This window comes from Cucurbita pepo, chromosome LG07 (assembly GCF_002806865.2).
Source record: "Cucurbita pepo subsp. pepo cultivar mu-cu-16 chromosome LG07, ASM280686v2, whole genome shotgun sequence".
NCBI classification, from domain to species: Eukaryota; Viridiplantae; Streptophyta; class Magnoliopsida; order Cucurbitales; family Cucurbitaceae; genus Cucurbita; species Cucurbita pepo.
The window spans coordinates 4,583,961-4,593,786 of NC_036644.1; the positions used below are offsets into that span (position 1 = coordinate 4,583,961).

Sequence of the window (9,826 nt, forward strand, 5' to 3'; positions counted from 1 at the left end):
CTCAAGCATTTCACTTACGTCTTTGTCATAAAGTTGTGGGTGGTTCATAGTCGACCATAATGCTTTTAATCGATCTATGATTAATCTAGGCCTCGATGTATATAATGTAGCAAAACTTTAGGGCTCCGATGTTGGGCTTTTCAATGCTTTTCAAGTGCAGCGTTTCAACTCTTACCATCTCATCTTTAGCTTATAAATTTGTTTCAAATCTTTCTCGGAAGGCTTGAAGAAGTCCGACTCCTCACATTTTGTGATGACTCGTTACTAAAGTCGAACTACTGTTATGCTGCAACATAGATAGTATAAATGTCTTGAACTCGTTATTCATATAGTTTGGACTTTGCCTATAACTTTAAACCTTTGACAAAACAAAAGATCGTGTTTTCAGACATATATTCAATATCTTAACATTCTTTAGACAGAACTATGAATGAAGTTCTTGCTTTAATCTCTCCGAAGTATCTACGATACATCACCGTCCTGAATGTCCATGTATTGAGATCTCCACCACAGCTTTGCATCGTCAATTAGATGCAAAGCTGCTAACATGACTTTCGCTTCTTTTGTCATGATATTTGTAGCTCGAAAATATTGTTCAAGGTTAAAGATAAAAACTCTCTATAGCCTTGGCATCTCGAACCCTAAACTAGACTGCACCCCCTTGTTGAGATTTGGTTCCCCACCGCTCTCGTGACGAGGTTTAGTCGGATACTCAAATCTACCACTTTATCTCTAACCATATCAAGGGCAGGTTTTACATCGACCATTTGTACAACTACCTTTTGGGAGTTGTCTAAACATTCAATACGCTCCTCCATCTCAGTAATAGAGCCCGTTAAGCTATCTCCACGCTCGAACCTACCAACTCATGTGGATTTGTCTTCTAAGGTCTCAACCCTCCACATTAATTCATGGACGGGTATCTAATCAAGGTGACCTGCTACTGTGTTAATCTTATCGCATTTGGCAACAATCTCATCCATGTGAGTTTCCACAAGTCGAAATTATCAGAGACTTACAGTAGGTCGAGTATTTTTCTCTTCGATTCTCAATCAACTGGTCCATATAGAACTTGTTTAACTACTGTGCAGCAAATGTGTTCGTTAATTCTAATTTTGGGAGCCGACTTGACTCTAATACAAAGAGTCACAATCACACTAATTTGGAACTTTGGTGCAACACTCACTCTTACCGTAAGTAAGTTAACCGACTAAATCTTGGATCATTGTTGGCACCTATCTATACTCAAGCCGGTACCGCGACAAAAAAAAAATAATATATATATATATATTATTATTATTTTGTAATAGTAATTTAACAAAATAAATAAATAAAAAAGGAGCAATTTTCGGATAGAAAATAGACTCGGCCGGGGAACTTTGCCGCATCCCCAAGAAAGAACACAAACGAACCCGATTATCATTCATTCGGCCCTTTTCATTTTCATTTCTTCCTTTCGGCCTCCCCGATCTCGATCCTGCGTCTTCTATTCTCTCTGGGCGCTTCACCATCTCTGCTTCCTACCATACTCCAGGTTTCTTTTCCTCTCCTCTTTGCTATTTATTCTTATACATTTATCGTTTTCGATTTGTTTTCTCGTCTACTACGCCACTTAGTTCGCCCATAGTTCATAATTTTGCTTCTGAACTGCGATTTGAGCTATATTTGGTAGTTCCAATCGTGAAATTGAAATTCGGAAGTCTTCCACCTTACTTCAATTTCTATTTGTCGTTCTTACTTCGGAAATAGTCACGAAGCGTTAGTAATGGTGTATGTAAAGATGAGAAACCTGCATTTGAACTTTCAGCTTTTAGAAATTGATGCTATCGGAGTTTTAAAACCTAATTATGGGATTCAAATCGGATGCAGAAGCGTTATTGTGTTCTTTAGGGTTGTGTAGTCTCAAATTAGTTTGCTCGTTTTTCGTTATTCTCAACCTTTTTTTTTTCTTTTGCGTTTTTATCTGCTAGCCTCTTTTCGTTCAGGTTATAACTTGTGAGGCTTACTTTACTGGTTTGTTTGTTGAAATTTTCGTTTTCCAAATCGGTACTGGAGGAAACTCGTTAAGGAAAAGTATGGTTCGACAAATTACTTGAATTGGGCCTCTTTGTCTTCTGCAAAAGGCCCTTGGAAGTCCATTGTCAAGCATCAAGATCTTATCACCAATAGGATTTCCCACTAATTGGGAGACGGAGCCACAACTCTTTTCTGGACCGACCCTTGGGTGTCCAACTCTCAGTTTGCCTCTCAATTTCCCTTTCTTTATTGTCTCATCCACTACTGGGAGGCTACTGTATAAGTGGTCTGGAACCCAGTAAAAAAGCTTCTGGGATTTAAAGATTGGGAGAAATTTGAAGGATACTGAAGCCATAGAATGGACTAATCTCAGCCTTGATCTTGCACCGATTGCCCTAGTATAAGTGGATGATACATGGATATGGTTTCCAAACACAAATGGGACCTTTTCAATTAAATCTTTTTATTCGGATATGGGAGAATCCTTTAACCTTTTGGAGACTTCTTTGACGAGAGAGGTATTTGGAAAGGAAATTATTCCACGAAGATTAATTTTTTTTTCTCACCAAGCCATTAATACTATGGATATCCTACAGAGGTGTATGCCTTATTTGGCTATATCACCAAGTCGGTGCTCATTATGCAGGGCTACTGAAGAATCACAAAACCACGTTCACTTGTTGCCCTTCGCTTGGAATTCATACATCAATGAATTTATATATAAATAAATTTTCTATTTTACTGCTTGGTCTCTTTCAAAATATCATATTATATTATATGGGAAGTGGATGCAGGATTGAGATAAGGAACCAAGATTCTCGTATAGAGGGACTTGGAAGCTTTGTGTTTCTATTGCTTTCTAATTATTTTCTCCACATTTGAAAGAAATATTGATTTAATCTGAGATAGAATGTATGTAGCAGACTAATAGGGTCATTGCTTTCATTTGTTTTGTTTTTACTGTGTAAATAAAAATTTCATGGTGTTCAATGACTTGCTTTTGCAGAACTTGGTTTCGACTCTGTAACTATGTCGACATCTTACCTACCTGCCACTACTGATTCAATTGCTGAGGCTTTAGAAGCTAAGAATCCGTCAGAATCAATCTCAATCCTTTACCGTATTCTTGAAAACCCTTCATCTTCCCCTGAGGCGCTACGTATAAAAGAACAGGCTATAACAAACTTATCAGATCTTCTCAGACAAGAGAATCGTGCAGAGGATCTTCGGAATCTTTTGACTCAACTAAGGCCTTTCTTCAACTTGATTCCGAAAGCAAAAACAGCAAAAATTGTGAGAGGAATCATTGATGCAGTGGCTAAAATACCAGATACATCTGATCTTCAGATTTCCCTATGCAAGGAAATGGTGCAGTGGACACGCGCTGAGAAGCGAACTTTCCTTAGGCAACGGGTTGAAGCCAGGCTTGCAGCTCTTTTGATGGAAAATAAGGAGTACTCTGAAGCCTTAAATCTCCTGGCTGGATTAATCAAGGAAGTTAGAAGACTGGACGATAAGCTTCTCCTTGTAGACATAGATTTATTGGAGAGCAAGCTTCACTTTTCCCTGAGGAACCTCCCTAAAGCGAAGGCTGCACTTACTGCTGCAAGAACAGCTGCTAATGCCATATACGTGCCTCCAGCACAACAGGGCACTATTGACTTGCAGAGTGGCATCCTCCATGCGGAAGAGAAGGATTACAAAACTGCTTACAGTTATTTCTTTGAAGCTTTTGAAGCCTTCAATGCTCTTGAAGATCCCCGTGCTGTATTTAGCCTCAAATATATGTTGCTGTGCAAAATAATGGTTAGCCAGGCGGATGACGTGGCAGGAATAATATCATCGAAAGCAGGTCTACAATACGTGGGGGTTGAGCTGGATGCCATGAAAGCTGTAGCTGATGCACATTCCAAACGATCGTTAAAGCTTTTCGAGACAGCACTAAGAGATTTTAAGGCTCAACTAGAGGAAGATCCTATTGTCCACCGACATCTCTCTTCTCTCTACGACACTCTGTTGGAGCAAAATCTGTGCAGGTTGATTGAACCATTCTCAAGAGTTGAGATTGCTCACATTGCGGAGCTGATTGAACTGCCAGTGGATCATGTTGAAAAGAAGTTGTCTCAGATGATTCTTGACAAGAAATTTGCAGGCACTTTAGACCAAGGTGCTGGATGCCTAATCATTTTCGACGACCCAAAGACCGACGCTATATATCCAGCTACACTGGAAACCATTTCCAACATTGGCAAGGTTGTGGACAGCCTCTATGTTAGGTCAGCAAAGATAATGGCATAAGGTTATCGGAATCGAACTGACCCGATATGATCATGCTCTGTTGTTTTCATGGCTCGTTTGCTTTACTCTTGAATGATTCCAATGAACTTTGATGTTGTGATTTAAAAGAAATTTAGTTTGAAGTTTTAGGTGCAGATTTGTTTGGAGAAAGACCGTTCAGGCTCATTATAAAAGTTGAAATGAACTTAGAGCACTGTGTGTAACTTGTGTGTCTGTTTTCCAATTCTTACGGACATGGGTACAGATTTTATCTTCAGGTTACATTCTGTGATGATCTGCAGTGATTTCCTTTGGGTGAAACTTGAAAGTACCAACTGAATTCTTCTAGTTATATGATGAAAAGGGTATGAATGTATTATATGACTTTGCTGCCACTTTCCTTTTTCATGCCAATGAAACACAATGAAGAAATATGCCAACCACGATATCTACAAAGGTATAAGGTATATTTTATGCTCATCCACATGTTTTATTTTAATTCTTAATAAAATCGATCTCATAATTCTTCGGTTAGAATGATAGTTCATTAAGTACAATTGGTGACAATACTCCTTTACCCTATAGTCCATAGCTCTTAGGCTCGACTCGAGGACCTTCACCTTATTAAATTGGATCGCACTTTAGTTGGAGTTTGGTTCTCCACTGTTCGAGAACTGACTACTCCAAGGGCGGCGCTTAAGTCCTCATACATTTTCGAAACCATTTGAACCATTTGAATGATCGTTTCTTGGGCATTGTCTAGATCTTTGATATGTTCTTTCATCTGGAAAACAGAGCCCAATGAGCTATCCTCATGTGGGAAGCTACCAACAGTTGTGGTTTTGTATTCTAAGGTCTCGACCCTAACCATTAATTTGCGGATTGACATTGTCCCAAGATAGGCTATCGTTTCATCGATCATGTTAGCTTTAGCGTCAATTTTGTCCATGCGAGACTCCAAAAGTCCCATTTCATTAGGAACTTCACTTAGGTAGAGCAACTGATCTTAGATCTCTACCAACCGATCAGTCTCGATCACATTTGAGAGAGTGGTTTTGAAAACATGAGCCAAGAAATTCAAAAAGAGCCAAACCGATCAGTCTCGGTCACATTTGAAAGAAAGTGTTTTAGAAAACATGAGCCGTCAGAAAGCAATGTTATAGGCTAAAAGCAAATAAATAAGCAAAAACCATAATTTTGATAGCATATAAGTCAAGTAGGAAGAATGTCACATCCTTATGGTAAATTTTGGGACACCTTAGGACACTTTAGTCCTACCATGTATAGATATGATTTTGGTGAACGATCATACACCCCTATATTAACACGACATGAATAGTAAATACATACCTATACACGAAAACAAGTAAAAAGAGTTTGGAATGGGCATGCAGCCATGAACAACACGTCTTAGACAAGCATGAACGGGACATTCGACATGCAGCCACAGACAACACGCCTTAGACAACCATGACAATGATAAATCAACACATCAATTTTTTATCTAATATTTTAACGAATTTCTATTATAGGGTAGTGATTCAAATGTAATAGTGCAGCTTTTGGAAAAAAAAAAACATACATATATATATATATATATATATATATATATATATATATATATATATATATATATGTATGTATATGTATATGTATACATATGTATGTATGTATAATTTAGCCCCAAAAGAAAAAGAACATTTTGAGTGTTGGAGTGTGAGCGCGTCTGGGGGGTCCAGGTGTCTAACCACAGCCTCCGTTATAAAAAAATATCTCTCCAGTTCTCATGGACTTCACGAAACCAACTTCTCCTTCTCTTCTTCTCCTTCTCTTCTTCTCCTTCTCCTCCTCTCAGCTCTCAACTTGGACATCCTTCCACGCACATAAACTCGTACCAAATTCCCCCTTCAATCGCGCCACCACCAACTCTCCCATTCACGTCCCCCTTACAGATTCCATTTTCACCTAATTTACACAAAGGATCAAATCCGGTCCTCCAATGGATTCCCTATCATCTGTCTCGCCTTCCTTCGTTCTCCCTTCCAGACAACCTCTCTTCTTCCGGCGGCGTCGAATCGCCGCCTCTTTTGGCGACCTCCGCTGCCCTATGCCTCGTGTTCGCGCTTTGTTTGGTCCTCGATCCAGAAATTTGCGAGAAATTTCCTGTAGAGTGAGCGGTGGCGGCGCTAACAAAGGAGACAGCGATGGCGAGGATGGAACCGAGGATGTGGATATGGAGAGGGCACTTAGCTTAGATGGCAGTATTCCTGGTACTTCTGATGAGTTCGTCAAGCGAGTTTCTTCCCGTGCTTATGATATGAGGAGGCATCTCCATCAAACGTTTGATAGCAGCAGTTATGACGGTAATTTACAGAAATTCAAATTCATTATTGTCCTTTGATAGCAGCAGTTTCTTCCCGTGCTTATGATTGTAGGAACGATTTTGTCTATTTAGTGATGAAGTTTTAAAAGGTCTGATAATGTTCTTTGATTCTCAATTTTGATCGGTAACCTAATTGAAATCTACTTTGCCAAATATATAGAAATATGAAACACATCTAAACAAGATAACTCTCCAAGCATTATCATCTGTTCTTCTGGACTTGGAAGCTGCTTTACAAATTATGGATAGATCTTCATTTTTGTGCTTCTCTTCGTATATGTTCTTCAATGATTTAACTTAGCCATCCTTCCATCATTTCACTCAGTATTGGAAGCCAATCCGTGGAGAGAAAGTTCAAAACCTGTATACGTATTAACACACAATGAGAACCAAATATGCACAATGAAAACTCGGAGAAATAGGAGGTATATATATATAACTCACTTTGTGTTTCTGGTTTTCTCAACATTCAGTTCTTACCAAACTCACGGATTTGTTTGCTCATCAGTGAAGTAGAAAATGAGCTTGGATTATTGTTTTCCAAAGGTGGAAAATGGAGGTCTGAGAATCAGAAAAAACAGTCCAAAACAGGAATCAAATTTCAGATGCTTGTTGAAGACATCAGGGAGGGAGTTCTTGTAAGTCCCCATTTGTTTCCATTATCATTGAACTCATCTTCATGATCTTTGGTAAACAATAACGATTGATTACTCAAAAACTTTGCTTCTTTTGAAGGTGTTTGAAGATGAGAATGAAGCTGCAAGATACTGTGACCTGTTGCAAGGTGGAGGCAAAGGTTGTGAAGGTGTTTTCGAGATTGAAGCCTCATCAGTAAGAGATATAATCACACACCCGAATTCTTCTAACACCATTGTTTTCGCCGAATTCATTTAGCGTCCTACTCGTATTGCGATTCAATATATGTATGTTTATATTGGTTCAGGTGTTTGATCTTTGCAAGAAGATGAGGGCACTTGCTGTCCTGTTCCGAAGAGGGAGGACACCTCCTCTGCCTCAGAGCCTCGAGCTCAACCTGAAGGCTCGTAAACGATCTCTCGAAGACCAGGACGAGTTGATATGAACATCAAATATTGACAGGAAACATGGAAGAGTTGTGACATAAAGTGGTAGTGGAAATTATACAGAAAAAGGAAATGGTATACATATTCTCTTGGTGTAATATAAATTGATTCTCTAATGATGTAGTAGCCCCACATCGTGTATACAAAGATAAATTATAAAGATCTAAATTGAGGAAGACATTCATCATTTACGTTTCATTTACGTTTCATTTACGTTTCATTTACCTCGGGTTTGTAGAAAATTAAAATTTAACGGTTTAAATTTTGTTCTCTCACAAATAGTTTCTATAATTTTATAATGTTATAAAAAATAGTCGATTCTAGAAATTGCTTTGAGGGTTTTTAAAATAATAGAGACTAAATTCTAAAGTACCACCCAAAATATATTTTTTTGTATCCACAAAAATGAAGTAAATAAATAAATAAATATATTAATTCATCATAATTAAATGTTTAATTAATTTTAGTTTAGTGTTATTAGTTACAAAATATATATATATATATTAACTCAAATCTTCCCGCCCTCCACAGTTTCTGCTACTTTATTTGATTCTCACCGGTAGATGTCTAGTTATTGACCCATAAATGGAGATAAGGACTTGCTGGAGAAGGTTCTATGTATGAATATTCGCTTTATCACATACTATGAAGTGGTTGATGAAATTTATAAGCAAGGAATATTATCTCCATTGGTATGAGACCCTACAAGTAGAAGATTCAACTAAGTGGGAGCAAGCCATGGGTGATGAGATGAGCTCACTTGAAAAGAATAATACGTGGGTGCTGACTGAGTTACCTACTAGAAAGAGAGCTCTGTTGAACAAATGGGTGTTTAGAATCAAAGCTGAACCAGATGGCAAAAGGAGGTTCAAGGCTCGATTAGTAGTTAAAGGATATTCACAAAGGAAAAACATTGATTATGCTAAGATCTTTTCTCCTGTTTTGAAATTAACTACTATCCGAATTCTACTGAGTATTGTTGCAGCGAAGAATTTGCACCTTGAGCAAATGGATGTAAAAACAACATTTTTACATGAAGATCTAGATGAAGAGATCTATATGCAACAACCATAAGGGTTTGCAGCTCCAGGTAAGGAGCACATGATGTGTAAGTTCAATAAGAGTTTGTATGGACTGAAACAAGCACCGAGACAGTGATACAAGAAGTTTGACTCCTTCATGTGCAAGAGTGGTTTCCATAGGAGTGAAAATGATCAGTGTTGTTATCTCAAGAAATACATTGATTCTTATGTGTTTCTACTCCTATACGTGGATGATATACTCATTGCTGGATCTAGTACGAGGGAGATAAACCACCTGAAGGCAAACATATCTTCAGTATTTGAGATGAAAGATTTGGGTGTAGCGAAATAGATTATTGGGATGAGGATTTCTCGAGATAGATCTGCTAGCACATTAAATCTATCTCAGGAGTAGTACATTGAGAAGGTGTTGTTCAAATTCAGGATGAATGATGCTAAACCCAGGAATACCCCTTTGACAAATCGTATTAAATTTTCAAAGGGGCAATCTCCCAAGGCAGTTTAGGAACGTAAGCACATGGCATCAGTTCCGTACGCTTCTACTGTTGGGAGCTTGATGTTGCTATTGTTTGCACTAGACCTGATATAACACATGCAGTGAGAGTTGTTAGCAAGTACATGGCAAACCCAGGGAAAGAACATTGAGAAGCTGGGAAGTGGCTTCTGAGATATCTGAGAGGTACATCCAATACTTCACTTTGTTATGGCAATGATAAAGTAGTTTTGTAAGGTTTTGTGGATGCTGATCTGAGTGGAGATGTAGACTCTGGCAAGAGCACATCTGGATATATCTACACTATAGATGGAACAACAGTGAGTTGAATGTCTAGGTTTCATAAATGCTTTGCTCTTTCATCTGCTGAGGCTGAGTACGTGGCAATAGCTGAAGCTAGAAAGGAGATGATATGGATGGCAGACTATCTAGAAGAATTAGGCAAGAAACAACGCGAGAAGATTCTACAGGTAGATAGTTAGAGTGTCATGCAGTTGGGGAGGAACCCGGTCTATCATTCAAAGACAAAACA

General features: G+C 38.4%; 2 protein-coding genes across 2 annotated transcripts; both read left to right on the plus strand.

Moving 5' to 3' along the window:
- The first annotated feature begins 1,370 nt into the window (after nt 1-1,370).
- On the plus strand, nt 1,371-4,570 carry LOC111798889 (26S proteasome non-ATPase regulatory subunit 11 homolog). The gene is made up of 2 exons (XM_023682235.1): nt 1,371-1,534; nt 3,023-4,570. Exon 2 carries the CDS (start codon nt 3,046-3,048, stop codon nt 4,312-4,314), a length of 1,269 nt encoding a protein of 422 aa, XP_023538003.1. The 5' UTR covers nt 1,371-1,534; nt 3,023-3,045; the 3' UTR covers nt 4,315-4,570.
- Nucleotides 4,571-6,068: 1,498 nt separating this feature from the next.
- LOC111798145 lies at nt 6,069-7,956 on the plus strand. The gene is made up of 5 exons (XM_023681132.1): nt 6,069-6,656; nt 7,002-7,101; nt 7,185-7,314; nt 7,412-7,507; nt 7,620-7,956. The coding sequence occupies exons 1-5, from the start codon at nt 6,293-6,295 to the stop codon at nt 7,755-7,757; spliced, it is 828 nt and encodes a 275-aa protein (XP_023536900.1). The 5' UTR covers nt 6,069-6,292; the 3' UTR covers nt 7,758-7,956.
- Nucleotides 7,957-9,826: the final 1,870 nt, after the last annotated feature.